Source organism: Aulonocara sp. 'chitande type north' Nkhata Bay, linkage group LG2, assembly GCF_057382095.1.
Source record: "Aulonocara sp. 'chitande type north' Nkhata Bay isolate Kocher_YH1m ecotype deep benthic linkage group LG2, A_spYH_male_GT1.1, whole genome shotgun sequence".
NCBI classification, from domain to species: domain Eukaryota; kingdom Metazoa; phylum Chordata; class Actinopteri; order Cichliformes; family Cichlidae; genus Aulonocara; species Aulonocara sp. 'chitande type north' Nkhata Bay.
The window spans coordinates 21,677,794-21,694,680 of NC_141345.1; the positions used below are offsets into that span (position 1 = coordinate 21,677,794).

Sequence of the window (16,887 nt, forward strand, 5' to 3'; positions counted from 1 at the left end):
TACATTTGATTTTTTATATGCATTTCAAATACATACTGGTCCTCCAATCATCTTCTGACAATCACTTTACAACGTACAACATTCTTCAAAATCTTTTTTCCCTCCTCTCCATAAAAGCACACACTTGTGTGACATCCACTTTTACTTCTGAACTCCTCTCGAACAGGCTCTCAGTGAAATATATAAATTTTAATCCATTCCTTGTCTCAAACCTTAATCAACCGTTTTTCTGTCGACAACAGCAAAAGAAACAAAAAATACAACAATTTTGACATCTTTCTTGGAACTCGGAAACAGTGTTTGATTGAACAGTTGTATCAATGCCCTGTCTTACCTCCACATAAGTCTCTGTATTTAACATTCCCTTTTTTTCTGTCATTCTTCGTCAGTCTGTCTATAAAGCTTACATTCATTTCAGCAAATCAGAGCAACATCTATACGCTTTGCTAAACTCATTATTGCACTGTGATATTTATGCATTTTACTTACTTTGCAGTGGTTACAGCTGGTAATAAATGAGTGTGTGCTACCTAAATACTGCTGTGTTTTTGTACTATGAGAATGCCTCATCCAAAGCAGTTTAAACTCACTTGAGGGGTATATTTACATGTTACTCATTTTCTTCAACATTTTTAGGTCTCAACCCCAATTTTCTACTTGCATCATAACAATAGTTCATTAATGATGTTTAAAACTGATACTTTTTCTTCAAACGCTTTTCAAACACAGTATCGACAGTGAAGATTCTGTATGTTTGTTGTGAAAGTATAATATGTATTGAAAAATCTTTGGTTATTTTGAGTCTTTTGCACTTTTTTTGGCATGTAAGAAGCATACAAGCCACAGCAACTGTGTTGTGTAAAAAGCTTGTTCTTGTCAGGCCATACTACGAATGTGAGCCATATGAAATACTATAAACTACCTCGATACAACATATACCATTATAGGATTTGCAATCAAAGTTACTTATGTAGTACTTATCTAACATTAGTCTGATGAAATGTCTCTAGAAACTCAGTTACTTGGTGATCTACTTCCACAAAACTCTATGAAATCAGAAACTGTGCTTTTGCCGACGCTCAATAACGCCCTCACAGGTCAGTGGAGATGGTACTTCGTTTCACCCTCAGGCTGCCGCCCCAGCCGCGGGGACAAGTGTTGTAGGAGTGGAGGCCGGGCGAGCGGAGGCCTGAGTCTTCGGATTCAACAGATGCGTCGGAGTCGGTCAGGGAGCGAGTGTTGTAGAGACGCACAGGAGAACAGATTCTCTGAGTTGGAGTTGGGGGAGGGCTGGTGAAAGTAGGGGACTGTGCCCCCAGTGACCGTGACTGGAAGAGGTTGACGGGTGGTTTCTGACCGTCGTAGCTCAGTGATGAGATGGGAAGACTGTGACCACTTAGTGCACCAGGAGAAGGGCTGTTTTTACGTTTGGCTGCATTGATGATATTTTTGGCCAGCAGGCGATGGTTGGCTTTAGAGTCCAAGTTGTTAACTGTGGGAGACATGCAGCGACTGTCTTTGGTCAAGGAAACAGGAGAGGTGACGGAGGATGTGTAAAGAGGTTTAGTGGTAGAGAGAGAGAAACTGGTTTGAAAGTGTGAAGGAGACTGAGAACGTGAGCCCCATGGAGGAGACACAGGAGATGTGACTGTAGATGGCTGGGATGGTCTGGATGTGGAAACTAAGAAGCTAGAGGACTGGACCTTTTGGCTTACTAATGGTGATTGGCATCTTGATCCCCAAGGAGGGGTGGATACATTTGTTTTGGAAGGTCTGGACGTAGGAACTGAGGAGCTAGTGTAAGGCTGGGTATTCACCACTGGGGATTGGCATCTAGATCCCCAGGGAGGTGTGTGTGGTGAAGTCGCTGTAGATGATTGGGGAGGTTTAGATGAAGAAAATGAGAAACCAGTGGAGGGCTTGTTGTTCTGGGTCGTTGGGGATTGGCACCTTACACCCCAAGGAGGAGAAAGGGGAGAAGGAGATGTAGAAGTTTGGGAAGCAGGAATTGGGGAAATGATAGCGGACTGGCTGACCACTGGGGACTGACATCTTGAACCCCAAGGAGGAGAGCGTGGAAAGGTGGCTGTAGATGTTTGTGAGGGTCTGGATGTGGAAGTGGAGGTAACTGTAGAAAACAGGATATTCTGAGTGCTCATAGGCGATTGGCATCTTGAATTATTACGAAACGATACAGGGGACGTGACTGAACGGATGGAGCTTGTGAGGGGTGGTGGGCTTGTTTGGAGGCTAGAAGTCCAGCTTCCAGTAGCTGGGCCGCCCGGGTTGCCTGTGAGGTTACGTGTCCTGGTCGGTGTAGATGTCTCACTGGGAACTTCAGCAGGAGTGGACTCCTTTGGTGTCTGTTGGATCAGGACAAGTGTTTCTTTAATCTCTTAGAAATATGTATTCAAAAACACAGTATATTAAATACACAAAAAGTTAGGCTATAGTATTGTTAAGCATGTGGATAAGTAAATGAATCTAAAAGGTTTTTAATTAAACTGTGTCAGGATGTGTTGTTCGGAGAGTCTGTTCAGATGAAACTTCACACAATACACCCAGAAGATCAACTAGGTAAACTTAATAAGTGAACCTGTGATGATAAAACTGTGCCCAGCCTGTGCCTCAGCAGCATTCAGGTTATGTTTGTGCACTCCCTCCATCTGTATGTGTTTATCCAGCCTCCCCTGGCTACCAGCCCACACAGGCCCTGTCTTAAGTGTCTCTCTCGGGTTACTGTCATCTGGCTTTCACGTAGAGGATAACCTTTGCAGAGATATGTAGTTACCTGACAGAAGCAAGGCTCGCATCCATCTCATGTCTATTCTAATTAGGGAATACTCCCACTCAGTATGATATTATGATGAAACTAACCTGCTAGGATCACCTTCCCGAGAAGTTATGGTCTCATAAGACGAATGTTAATGGTCATATTTCAAATGTTCGAGGCTACTTTGAAAGAAAATAAGGCCTAGGTCAGGAGTCATAGCATTTGTCTAAATTTCTGACCCCCTCAAGGCCAGCCAGGGCAGAGTTCAGGCCTTAACATGAACACGCATAACTCAAATTGTTATGGGGGAAAAAAACATCTTGTAATGGAAATCTTCAGTTTTTTTCCCCAGAACTTTAAATGTCACACGCTGTGTAACAAAACAGATCTGCCCCCCCCTGCCGCAAGCTATCTGTGTACTTCAAGGAGGTATAAATTTTATTAGTGTGTTTCCAGTGATTGCTTAAAAGGCAAAAGAGTGAAAGTGACAAACAATTAACATTGGAAAAAGCCAGTGAAGTCAGGAAATGAGGAAAAAAAAGTCAGAATGGAATCCGTGTAGAGGGTTAGCATAAAGCTTTAATCAGAGGAAGAAAAGGTTCAGTCGTACATAAAACAATTGGATAGAACAGACGGAAAAGAGCAGCGAATCAAGGTTTGTGAAATGAAACAGACACAGTCCCTATGCTCTGAAACAACAGCGTTTGATGACGGAATTACTGCTTCAAGTCATGAAAAACAAAAATATGTATATAGCAGGCAGATTTGAAACACCAAAGAATTCAGGCACACACCATATAGTTAAGTAGAGCATGCTGAAAAGCAGAGTAAATTAGCATGAAGGCATAATGATAGAAAAGTAGTTCTCTTGCTGCAACTTTCATGTCAGTGAACAGCATTAAATTGCAAATCGTAGATCATAAAGCAGATGCTAGACCATCTGTTAAAGTGCTTTGTGAAGCAGCATCACCCGAGTGCCCAGTGGAAAAAAGTGTGAGGCTGTTTCTCATCATATTTTAAAATGTGCTGAAAATGGACGTTCTTGAGTGCTGATGTGCTTCGCGGCTTTGGGAATGGCAGTTGATTTTCATTACGCTGAGGCACATTTTACATTTTTGAAGGATAATTACCAGTCTTTGGGTTTTTTTACTGACAAAAAAGACAAATAATATGCACTGAACAGAAGATAAGACACAGATAGCCATGGCTAAAACTGTTAATCTGTCAGTAGTTTGATGAAGATGTTACATAGTGTCTAAGAGACACATAAATTCTCTATAATGTGTGGGATTATAGTAATAAGAAGCACAAGAAAAAGAAGAAGGCACACGTTAAACAGGCAGTGTAATGAATCGTAAGTTTTAGCCCTATCAAAATCACTTCTGCAATCATGTGTTTAGTATCTAAAAAAAACCAAACATTTTCTTTCAACACATTTTCTAAAAACGGTACAAAGAGGGTCTCCACACCTGCGGTGCAATCCCTGCCTTTTTGGCAGAAAATGTGGGCCTTGGTGCCTGTACTGATGACCGGGGAGAGGACACCCTGTCTGGAGAAAAAGCAGACATCGGAGAGCTGATCCTCGGATGACCAGATGTCGGATTTGAAGGATAATCTGGTCCTCCTGTAGGGCTGAGAGGTATTTGATGAGACATGCACTGGGCACTGAAGTTAAAGGGAGGATTGTTAGGGAGTGAAGTCTGTCTGGAGAAAGTTGGAGTGGCGAGCTGGTTCCTGGCCTGTGGTGCTCCTTTGGGTAGGGTACTGATGGGGTCCTTGACTGGGTTAATGATGAAGAGAGAAGAGTTAAGCTGGTATGGCCGGTGCCTCGACAGATCCATCTCTATCTTGGAGCAACCATTTTCCAAAGGCGGCGGCTCTGGAACTGGTTCTGGTGGTGGAGGTTTTTTCATTGGTTTCTGCTTGACTGCTTGTTGCGCCTTGAGATTTTGTGAAAGTTGAGCACACATGTCAGAGTTTTTAGCAATAGCTTTGACCCTACCAGGCATGTTTGATGGGTAAACCCAAGATGGTGGCAGAGACATTGTAGGAGAAGGAGATCTAATTTGGCCTGCGTTCTGATTCTCAACCACATATTTTTCCATCCTGGACTGACGCTTAGCAAACAGTTGAGCACCTTTTCCGGACACATTTGTAAGCGACTGCTCCGGTTGGTGCTCTGCCCTCGGTCGGGTCCTTGAGCTCTTGAGACAAGAGGCCCATTCTGGAGCTCTTGCTCCCTCTGTCCTGTCCTCTTCCTTGGCGAGGAAGTTGGAGGCTTCTGCACCCAGAGCCAGTAACTCTTCTTCAGATCCTGGCTCAGGGACAGATTTGTGTCCATGCTTCTTTCTTTCATCCGCCCCTTGCACTAGAGAAAGTAGCTCGGGGTTTGGAGCGACCACCGGTTTCTCTTTGAATGTGAACATTGACTTTTTATTTGCCCTCCTGGCAGCACCCTCCTCAAGTATTCCTGTTTTGATTGGTGTTGTCATCTCCCTCTCCCCTGATGGCTTAGGAACAAAAGTGGAGGGTTTCGGGGCTGTGGGGGGGCCATAATGGGGCAATTGTGAATACTGGGAAGCAGAGAAATGGGATGGTGGAGGAGAAGAAGGAGATATGACAGGAGACATTGGAGGTGGACTGGAGTAGTAAGTCTGTGGGGGCTGGTTTGTAAAAGCAGGTAGAGGTGGTGTGGGATATGACGGAGGCGGAGGGGGAGGTGAGGCCACCACAGGCTGGGGGACAGTAAAAGCAGGGAGAGGAGGTGTCGAGTAGGAAGGAGGAGGGGGGATGTCCATGACAGGCCTGACGGTCTCCGGAGACTGCACCGTGGGCGGAGAAAAGAAAGGTCTGGCAGTTCTATTGATGAAGGAGCTTGCCTGCTTAGATGTGGGCACAGACACCTTCTCAGGACCAGAGGCGCCATGACAGCCATTAGGAAGCTTTCCAGCAGGATCTGGCCCTGTTTGCCTCCCATTTATCTCTGCTTCTCCTTCAGCATGTACTGACACTATCACATCAGTGGTTTTACTCCCTGGCGGAGTCTCACGCTCGGCCTCATCCTCTAGATCCTCGTGAAATTGATGTCGTGCCTCTTCCTCTTGCTCCTCCTTGACAGGGAGGAAGTGTCTCTCTTGTACAACACGGTCATCAGTGTCTTCTTCTTTGTGGAAATCCTTAGCTGGCTCATCCATGATATCGCCCACTGAGCGTACTCTTGCAGGTGTCGAGAAGACCGACTTGTCAGCGGTCGTGTTCTTTAAGTTTAGGTCTCTGTCCTTTTCCTCACTGCTCCTCTCTGCCCATGTCAGTTTGTTGGATGGGGGGTTTGTTTTCACATTCTCAGCTCTGTCCTCCTCTGACCTTTCTCCACAGCTCTCAAGTGTGAAGGCGTTGACTCTCTGCTTACGCCGATTAAAGAGCTGAACACCCCTGGACTTGGAGTTGGAAGGGACGGTGAGCTGAGCAGCAATGATCTGACTCTTGACGCGAGCCTCCTTTAGCTCCTTCTCTGACAAACTGGCACTCCTGGTCAGATCTAAAGTGAAACACACAGGAGAAAACACAAGAAAGGAAGTTCAGCTAAAAGAAAAAGACAGAGGAGTTTTGCCTTCTTGTCTATATTAAATAATAAAAGGAGTAAGACCTCTGTAGACTTGGCAACGTGCTGCTATTCAGAGACAACTCCCTAGCATGTAATTAAAGTTTGCCAAACTGTTTTCATGTACAAATAGAAAGAACCAGAAAGGGCCATTTTTAACAAGTGTGGGATAGAAATATTCTCTTTAAAACCCACATAACTGTTTTGGCACCATGTGGTTTTGATTGCTTTTTTTTTTCCTTTTTTTTTTTATTATTTCAGAGTACTTTTGATTTCAACCAATCTAGCAAGGGGAAAAAAGACCTTGTGGACATTTGACTCAGCAGACCAGAGCTGTAGGCAATGAGCCAGGAGACGTAGGCGGAGAAGCATTTGAAATAAACATGTCAACAGCTGCTTTACTAAAGTTAATAAAAATTAAAACAAACAACAACAAAAAAAGATCAAGGTCAATGTCGAAAGCTGCAAAATAGGGAAATTACAGCGAGTCGGTGTCTTACCTTGATTTCATAGGTTTGCTGATTACTGGAATTATAAAATAAATGATAGTTTGTTTTCTGAGCTTGAGAGCTCCCTTTTAGGCGGCAGAGCTATTTCCTTCTGCAGTAGTCCCTCCCTGAGCATTCCTCCACCACTGAGAAAACTCCCTGCCTGTGCTTCCAGCATGTCTTTGGTTTCTCTCTGTACTTAATTTGTGCAGAAATGCAGCTCAAACCCTTAATAGACCATTTTTACAATCTAAAACTAGCCCAGAAAAATCAAATTTTTTCACTGCCTTCTATAAACATACTATACAATTAAGTGTTCCCATTTAAAGTATAGTGAACACATCACTCTTCAAAGTCCACGAGAGGAAAATCAAAGCTGCATCTTTTGCCTTTTTTAGCTCCATAAAAACCTGCAGTCAGAGTCTCTTTGTCGTTATGGTGACACATCTGGTAGATTATTCACTGAAAGCATGTTACTCTGATGGAAGATATTTAAAATCCCTGCAGGACGTTTCTCAGACAGCTAGCTCAGCCATGACTGTTTTTTTTTTTCATTTATTAAGGTGATGAATCCAGACAGCTACATTATTTGATGTAATCATGTGCCAATCATAATAATTACGCATAAATCAGTCACTTGTAAAGCTGTCCTATAGAACTGAGTCGGCATGCAGTTTTCCCTGGCACAGAGTGTAAAGCCAACACGATCATTCCCCCCAGTAAAAAGGAATAATATGCATCTGTCACTGATTTGACAGACTAAATCTGGCCCTCAGTAATTGAATCAGCTCCTTGTGAGGTATCCTAGAGCTTTTTTTACTTAAACTTAGCTAAAGTTCAAGAGCATACGTGTGCCATCCACTCTTTATTATTTTTTTCATGAACCATGCACCCTGGACCTGCTGTAATAACAAGCAGCGTGTTAACAAAGTTATCCTCTGTGATGATAACAATGATGACGGCGGTTATGTCTGCAAAAAAAATGGATAAGTATAGACTATATTAAATCATGCACCTGACACCAACATGATCTATCCCCCATATTAGATATTTGTTCCAGTATAACAAGGATAAACACATTACCACACCTTAGACAAGCAGTCCTCTCGAATTTCCCAGAGGAACCCACCCGAGGGATTAATAAAGTTCTATCTTATCTTATCTTATCTCTCATAACTACTGGCATGAGCATAAATCACCTTCTTTTATAGACTGCTACACAGAAATGAGCCTACCTATCTCACAGGTACTTTATGTAGACTCGCTGCCTTTTATCATTGTCGTCACTGTAAGCAGTAGCACCACCAGGGGTCCCAGTGACCATTTTTATGAGCTATTTGCTGTTTATAATTCACGCTACCTGAATATACCAGAGCAGAGAGGCTTGAAATGAAGTGTCCTCGCTATAAACATCTACCTTGAGTGGGAGCCAGCTCTGTTATCAAGTAACATTTCAGGAGCAAATCCCAAGCGGTACCTTTTATTTAATTCGAATTTTGATTTTAATTAGCGTTAAATTCTCAAGTTTTTAAGCTAATCTTATGGAAAATTCCAACAACAAAATAAGCTGCAGTTATTTTGCATAAAATGTATATTTTAATCAACAACAAATACATAAAATGCTCAGGTTAGGCTCAAAAGTACAGATTGCATGATTACACACAAATCTCAGTGATCTTTACCTTTTTAGTTATAAGGAGAAATAACTTTAAGCTTATGAGCCAGCGTCTTCTACAGAAACACTGCCAATAGTAAGTCATATTTCTTCATAAAACAGACAAGCACAAGCTGCTTCAACGTGTTAACATATTCTTACATTTCTTGAGTTTTCTGAAAGCCTGCTTCTCTTGCTGGATCCACTCTAGTGTCTAATCCCTTACCTTTTTCAAGTGAAAACTCAGGGCTCCGCTGTTTTGTAGTACTTCCACAAGAGTTTTCAATTTAACTGCGCTTGATAGCTTCACACCCCCTTTCTGGAGCGAGGTGGGATCGGATTTCTTTTTCCCTGCAGTCCAGCACACAGACAGACAGGCAGGCAGGCAGGGGAGGAAAGGAAGGGAAGAAGGGGGGAAAGGCGGGGAGGGCGTGTAGCTGGAGGCTGTGCTGTCTGTCACTCAGCCTCCAGTGTTGTTTTACTTTTTCAGATCTGTGCCATCGCACTTCCACTTCCACATCCACTTCCCTAATTATATATATATATTTGTATAAAAAAAACTGGGACGTGACTGCTTGACAAATCTGGGTCTTTCATTTTAGAAAGCTTTACAGAGGCTGCACTTTATTTTGAAAGTTCAGGAGATGGGTGCAATCAGCGATAAGTAGTCAGCAGCTTATCTCTGTCTAATGTCCTCTGTCCTTGCTGCCCTCAGTGCACGTCTCACACTCCAACTAAGTGTCTGCCCTCTTTGAACCCTAAGGCCTCCAACCTGCAGGAGTGGGATAGGAATTTCCTGTCCAACATTAGAGTCAAAACTCAGCGCTCAACAGCGATGCAAGAGCCCCTACATCATATTGCCTACCCTTCTTTACTCCTCCACCTCCAACTTTCTCTACCTCTGCCCTCTGCCCCATCATCTCATCCCAGCACGGGTGAGATCAGACAGGAAAGCTCCCCCCGCCCTCACGGCAGCGGGATTTAAGTCAGGGAGGCCAACCCTGCTTTTGTGTATCAAAGGTCAGATTACCCTGTCGGATGTTATCTTTCTCCGGGTGATGGCTGTGGGGTAGGCATGGATGACAGCACCAGCCCCTGCGGGTGATGCGTGAAGCGGTATGGAAAGACGAGGATTAACAGAGGTCCTGAGATCCTACCAGACTGAATGTGACCTAAACTCTCAGCAGATTCCCCTGGGAGGAATAAAGAAATCCAGTTCAGAGGTGGAAACCATGCTCTCCTGCTCATAGCGTTACTGTTTCATGTGTTAGGAAAGATCCCACCGGAGCAGTTGTCCACTTTCTCCGCCGCCTTTTTGTTGTTCTAGTGATCTCTGTTTCATTTGAGGAAACTAGTGAGTAATGAGTGATAGGAAGGGTATTGGAAGCCCACAGGCTATAGATCCATATCAGGAACAATTATTTGAAGGTGGAAACCTTTCTTAATGCACAATGCCTTTTTACTCACTTTGAATAGTGCATCTGAAAAACTTGTCACCACCAGTAGTCATGTTTTCTGTGTCTTTTCATGGATTCAACATTTCTATTTTAAAACAGGTTTTTTGAAGTTAAGTTGGCAACTGTAGAGGTAAAAAGCAGAGGGGCATTTCCAAACAACGTCTCCCACAAGTTAGCCTGTTATTGCTGTGGCCAGGTTGTATATTAAGACAGTCCTTTAGCAGTGAGGCATGCTTGCATTGGCACAGCTGCTACGAGAACCTGTATTTGTATGACACGGAAACAGATGTCTCAGAGACCAGTTCATTGTGTCAAGTTGCTCTGATGAGTCCAGACTCAGAAACAAACCACTGAATGTGCATTTAGAGTTACATTTTCTTGTAAGAAGTCCAAATAAGGAGAGAAAATAGCAAATAAACAAGCACTTACTTGTTTTCCGGCTCATGTGTTCTTTGTTGAATCCTGTCTTCTCCCATGACGCATTGTAGTCTGTCCCACGGGTCTGCACGTCTTGAGTTAACTGGAGAGGTTTTCTCAAGCCCCCCGGGCTCCAGCTCACCCCTCTCCTGATAGACGTATGTCCCTTCTCCATCTCCATCGCCATCTGTCGCAGCAGGAACAAGCCCTCAACGCGGGAGGGAGAAACGCTAGTGCTTTGTCCCGCTCGGCTCAGCCTCCTCTCCTGATAGGATGAAGCAACTGGTGAAAGATGAAGTTTTACTCCTTACTGGCAAACAGTGAATTAGCTGAAAGAAAACACCCACGCAGAAGATGAGTGAAAGGTAGTAGCTCAGTTTTCTCAGTTTCTGTTTCCGGTCACGGCTCCCCTTTCAGCAATAATTCTTCCAAATGTTGTCCTGCAGACAGCCGAAATTTGACGGAAGAAGCGTGTTCTTTCTTTGGTCTTCATGAAGTATTATCCTGCATCTAATGGGACCTCCCAGGAGGGTCAGCTTCGATGAGCATTGGATGAGCTCCCATGGATAAATGCCACGAAAATTGCACAAGATTGTTGTGCTGTGTTAAAATTCTGGCACGAAGGGCTGAGAAAGAGTCCAAGCTTCTCTACTCACATCTCACTAATACTCCTTTTTTTTTCTTTCCCAGATGTTGCTCTTCCTTCTCTTCTATTTTAGTCACAAAAACAAGTTTTTCGCCTGCACCCCAATCTTCAACTCGCAGATGACTTTTCTTTTGGAGAAAAGGGATCTGCCCTTTATCTCACAGATCATAACTCTTGAGTGGCTCGCAGGGAAGCTGTGTATATGAGCGGCTTCCTGCTTTTGGGTGCGTGTGAGGAATAGCATTTCATACTGGAAAGGTCACTGCAGAGGCTGGTTTGTATTCAGTGTTCAAAAGCATTCAATTAGGGCTGCTTTCATCTGGTGTCCCGTGTTATTTCTCAGGCATTAAAGCCAGACACGGTCTCTGAAAGTAAAATGATCGATTTCATTCTTCTGCTTTTGAGGAAAGCCATATGTGAGAATGAAGATTCCTATTTCATGCGGCGGATGGTCTGACTTCCACTGAAACACATCAATGGGCTGCAGCTAAGACTTCAACAGTTCCACCAGTTTGGCTGATTGTTGGATTACAGATCGCTGCTCTGCTCTGTGTTCGCTGTATGCCCAGAAGCGCCTGCAAGAAAAAGGAGAATATGCAGTTATGTCAAAGGTCAAATCTATTTTAGGTCAAATAAAAACTGTATGATGCATCTAACCAGTGTTGTCTTTTTTAAATAATTTCACTGCTTCGTACACGATTTCAGGAAGGCCATCTGATATTTAAAGACTTTTTAATGACGTGGTCTGAAGAACATCATTTATCTAACTCTTCTGATGAAAGTTTAGTTAGTTTACTCTCAAAAATAAAAGCATCAAACTCAACTTATCTCAGTTTGTAAGACGGCAGGAGTCAGAGATAAAGATCAGGCTTCTCACTTTGAAGTGCAGTCACACTAATGGTGCAAAGTCGGAAACGAGAGGCGCCTTTTAAAAAACAAAAGAGTCTGATAAACTCTGTTGTCTCCCATGAAGGGAGGAAGGCTGCAGTCCATTCAGGTTTGAGTGTTTGGGATCTACTGTGTATTAAACCTGTCAGACACAACTTATCCCTGCCTCAGGGTCTGCGATGCGATAGAGCACACTGAGAAAGTGAATGTGGACTTAAGCTTTCCATTCAGCGTGAAGTAAAGAGAGAAACAAAGACATGAATATCTTGCAGTGACATTAAGTGGGCACACATCCTCCTTCACTCTGACCCTGTAGAGTATTTCTTTAGCTCAGCAGTGTCATGTTCCTCCTTCAAAGCCAACAGGAGCCACTGGCAACATTTGTAACGGTAAACCACTGTTTGCACATCTCCTTGTCCTTGATCGGACTTGCCTCACCTCGAAGCTGATTGGGGTTTCATTTTTGCTTGTGAGTCACTGCTCATGAGTGGGAGGCTTGTTCAAAAACTACACACACACACACATTTCACACTTATTATTTTTAAATGCCTTTTCTGAGATTCCTGAGAAGCAAAGCAATGCTGCTTTCTCGAGGTGTCTAAGCACCGTAAACTTGTTTGGATCGTTTGAAGGCTGTGTTTTTGTTTCGTAAAATAACAACTGAGTCATGAAAATTCATAGCAGGGCTGCACATTAGTCCCTGGACACAATCAGCCCAAACAAAACCCTGCCCCACCTCCCTGCTGTAAAAAAAAAAACAACCCAGCAACAATCCTAGCTTACTGGCATGATCGTGTCAAGTGACATGAAGGCTGGTATTGTTTAGACACTCTGACAATCGCTCTTTGATTCCTCCAGATGTGCGATCTGTGCTTGGATCACTCAGAAAGCGACACTGTCTCTTCAGATTAGCTTTCACCGTGTCACTTTCCTGCAGTGGTTTTCTGATATTTTTCTTCACTCGCAGTTGTCTTTGTTTCCTGTCTCCACAGAGAACATAGGTGAACACGTGTGGAGGACATGTCCCAACACCCCTGGTTTAAACATGGGTTGATTGCCAACTTTGATCCAGTCTGCAAATATTTATTAAGTGACAGACAAGGAACAGATGTAAGAACTCTACATGAGCAGAGACTCTGGCTCAGGAAACAAAACACCAGCATATGGACTTTTGAAATCTGCATCTGTCCCAATCCTTTCTTTATCTCTTTTTCTTTCTACTTTTTATTCATCGCGGCTTGTTAATATGCAGCTTGACGTTGTATTTCTCCCAAACAAACCTGTGATATCTATCCCACTCTGGCGATTATGTGCTTGCCATACGTAATAGTCTGATATCTCTTCCACCACCACCACCACCACCTGGTCTCCAATTACCTTAAAGTTCAAAAAGTATTTCGCAGTGCCCACCTGTCCCGCTTGGCTTCCACCCCTGCACAATATTCCTATGCCACCCATCTGCCTCCGTGATCAGGAATCAGGGATCTAATTTACAGTTTGGCCCCGCAGGCTGCTTTAATGTGTAATCACAGAGTTCCTGTCCATCGCCAGCTCATGATGGATTCATACCAGACAGCAAATCTATCCCTCTGCCCTCTGCGGCGTGTCTCACATAGTGACAGCGCACAAAAGAAATTGCTTTTGGCACCCTTACAAAACCTTAATCACTCATTTGTCCCTCATGGCTGTTGTCTTGTGTGTTTATTACGCATCTGCATCAGTAGTCAGCTTGTAGAATGCGTGTCATCCACCTAATAGCTCACAAAGCGCGTGTAGTTTCACCCCAGTAACGGCATCTGCGCATCATCAGTTGCTCGGGGCGCACATGAGCGGATGTCAGGTGAGCGCGCATTCCACCTACTCTGTGACTTGAAGTGTATCATTTACCCAGCTTATAATGAGGCATCGGGTCAGAGCATTGACTTGAACTGCAAGCCTTTATGACTGAATCCCTGAGGGGAAGATCTGCCGTGTGTCTGCTATCGTCTGTCTTTTGCTGGGATGTTTTACAGTTAGCAAAAAAAATAAAATAAATAATTTAACAGTAAAGGCTAAAGGCTTTAGCGGGGCCTCTGTCTCTCTCAGTCACTCTCTCTTGCTTAAACAAAGAGCTATTCAAGGGCCCTCGCAGCACTACAAAATAATTTGGGCTAGTGCTCCAAAATGGGCATTCCTGCTTCATAATTCCTCAAGAGGCTGTGATAGTTAACATGCCGCAGCTTGTGCAAGCTGATGACAGACATCTAAAACATTGCAAAGAGTCGTCCCCAATGAAACGAACAAATGTCTCTCTCTGTTTGCCATTGCCGAGAGTGCGATCATAAATCATGCAGTGGGAAGACCTTGTAATAAAGCGTCTGCTTCGCGCGCAGCTCATCCTGCTCTCGTTGTCACAGGTGGGGAACTTCAAGAGGTGAAAATAAATACTTGAAGTAGGTGTGTGTCATCCAGTGCCAAGAGGGAGGCACCTCCTTGAAACAATCAGTCATAATCTGAAAAACTGTTAGCCATCAAAGGCAGCGGGCACAAACACTTTTTAAAAATGTAAAGTTGCAAGCAGGAAACTACTGGCTTTCTGTTCGCACTGAGACATTTGACAAAGTAGGTTTCTGCTGTTTCAAAGCATCTCCCATTACAGCAAAAATAAAGGAGGTGTAGTTTGCTAATCTGTGTAACACACTGTAACATATAGCAGAACAAAGCCTCCTGTTGCTCCCCCGTAAAGCAGTTAATGGGCCTCACCTGTTGTGTTAACAGGAAGCAATTACTTATATATGCGTAAGTCAATACAGTCTCCAGTCAGGACTTTAATTGGATACACCCTCTAATGTTACACAGTGAAGTTCAAGTCTATAACATGGCCACAGAGCGGGCTCCACACAGTCAGGACAATAGGCTTGGATATCAGTGACCACAGTGCTAATGTAGCCAGCCAACACCCCCACCCCAACAACCCCTGCAAGCCTACAGCCTTCGCCAAGGGAAAAAGCAGCAGCCACAGATGTTTGTCATCTACTCAAACAAAGACTTTCAGAGTTTCCCTCCTCTTCTGCCCCAGTTCGTCGCATTCCCCGGACTCTCTCTCCTCTTTCCCCAAGCAAAGATAGTGTCTTCTTACCCCATAAAGATAAACTTAATAGGCTGCAAGTGACAAAGTTTGGTGCAAGCAAAGATAAAATTCCATGATTCATTAAAGCAACCCCCCCACACCCCCTCCCTTTTCTTCTTTTTTTTTGTTGGTTAGGTTTGCTGCTCACCTGTGCTCCGGTGCGTCTGGCTGTTTGAGGCGGCGAGGGTGTGTACTGGCCCTTTTCAGTTCCTACGAGTGTGCGAGCACACCTCCCCTTTTTACCTCTTCTCTCCCACTCCCTCTCTCTCTCTCTCGCTCAGTCGAAGCAGACGAAGGATGGGGTGGGGTGGGGGGGGGGGGGGTCAGTTGGAACACAGAAGGCTCTTTGTCTGGGATTTTTTCATATGGTTTCCTTCAAGCTTGCATACTGAACGAGCACATTATGCCATAATATATTTTCATATTCAACGCAGGGATGTTGAGGGACCAGTAGGCCCCCGCTCTGTTCTCTCCCCACTTCTTTGTTTCATTCTTGACCCATTTCCAAACCGTGCACACCCGGGCAGAAAAAAAAATCCAAAGAAAGAGTGAAAAGTATGCAGGAAAAATGCCAGGCTGGGTTTTCCTCTAAACTCCAAGAATTTCTCGATGCACTTCTTACATGTCTCCAAATATTAAAAGTCAAGGGAACAGATTTCTGTTTGAGATATGCAAACATAAAGACTCCACAGAGCTTCTTACCTCAGACGTCCAGATTCCTCACAATAGTAACTTTACATTCATATTTGATGTACAGCACACGACATTTGGCCTTTTCCTCTGGGATGTTAATCTTAAGATTATGGACGTGCACTCCATATCGCCAAAGATTTACATACTCGAAGGATCCCTCAAGTACCATAAAATGTCAGTAACATCTGGTAAGTGTCTGAGCCTTAAAATGATTAGATCTGTAGATTTATAGAAGAACGCTATAAAGCTGCGTGAACGCGTTTCACCTTCTACTTCAAAATCCTTTGTGCAGAGACCTGAAAGCCTTCAGCGAGATGAGGACTGACTGCGGGCACTGGATTTTTGGATACACAATGGAGCCTGCTTGGCTAGGTCATATGCTTGAAAAATGGATCTTGAACTGCTGCCAGGCTTTAGGAATAACATCTTAATCACCTTTCAGCCACAGGACAAGCTAACCTTATTTAATGGTGCACTTATTCTGATTGTGGTTCACCACTCTTTCAAAGAGCAGGTCACCCAAAGTTTAGCAAAAGGCACGTCTCTACATCTCAAATCGGGCTTGTGATCATGGGCGTGTTTTTCAAATGCACAGATTCAGCATCTTTTGTAATCCCGAAGGTGTGGTTTGCTGGTGATTTTGGTGCGACATGTCTGGACTTTCAGCACTTCTCGTCACCTGCTGGATTGTCCTGTCAGTCCATCTCCTCGAGGCTGGGAAACGCCTTTCCTTCTGCTCCCAACCTCTATTCTTTTATATCTTTTCCCTCTCTTTCCCTCACATATCTATCAGCCCTGGATTTTCCAACTTCATGCAACTTATTCCTATTTTTACCCTTCGGTCTCCCTTTCTGCATCACCATGCTCTCTCCCTTTTGACCCTCTCCTGACATGTTTATGTGTCTCGGACCCCATGCAGCTGGGAGAGGAGCCATTAGCCGTCGTGTCTATCTGTCTTTCCTCTCCCTTTCTGCCTCTCCAGCCGCCTGCTCGGTTCTGCTCTTGTGGCATGACTCTCTGAAGGGCAGCTGTCTATGTGGGAGACCAGGGAGCTGAGGGGGAAATCTTAGCTCGCATTCCTTCAGAAGAGGGGCACTTGCTGCAAACGGACCGTTGTGGAATTTCCAAAGTGATCTGGTTTATATTCCCTCTCAAGCTGGA

General features: G+C 44.1%; 1 protein-coding gene across 1 annotated transcript; it reads right to left on the minus strand.

Annotated features, from left to right (window-relative positions):
• Positions 1 to 15,241, minus strand: synpo (synaptopodin). Its single transcript, XM_086309953.1, has 4 exons — positions 15,182 to 15,241; positions 10,403 to 11,611; positions 4,243 to 6,311; positions 1 to 2,363 (listed from the first exon to the last, which is right to left on the minus strand). The coding sequence occupies exons 2-4, from the start codon at positions 10,575 to 10,577 to the stop codon at positions 1,092 to 1,094; spliced, it is 3,516 nt and encodes a 1,171-aa protein (XP_086166079.1). The 5' UTR covers positions 10,578 to 11,611; positions 15,182 to 15,241; the 3' UTR covers positions 1 to 1,091.
• Between the last annotated feature and the right edge of the window lie 1,646 nt (positions 15,242 to 16,887).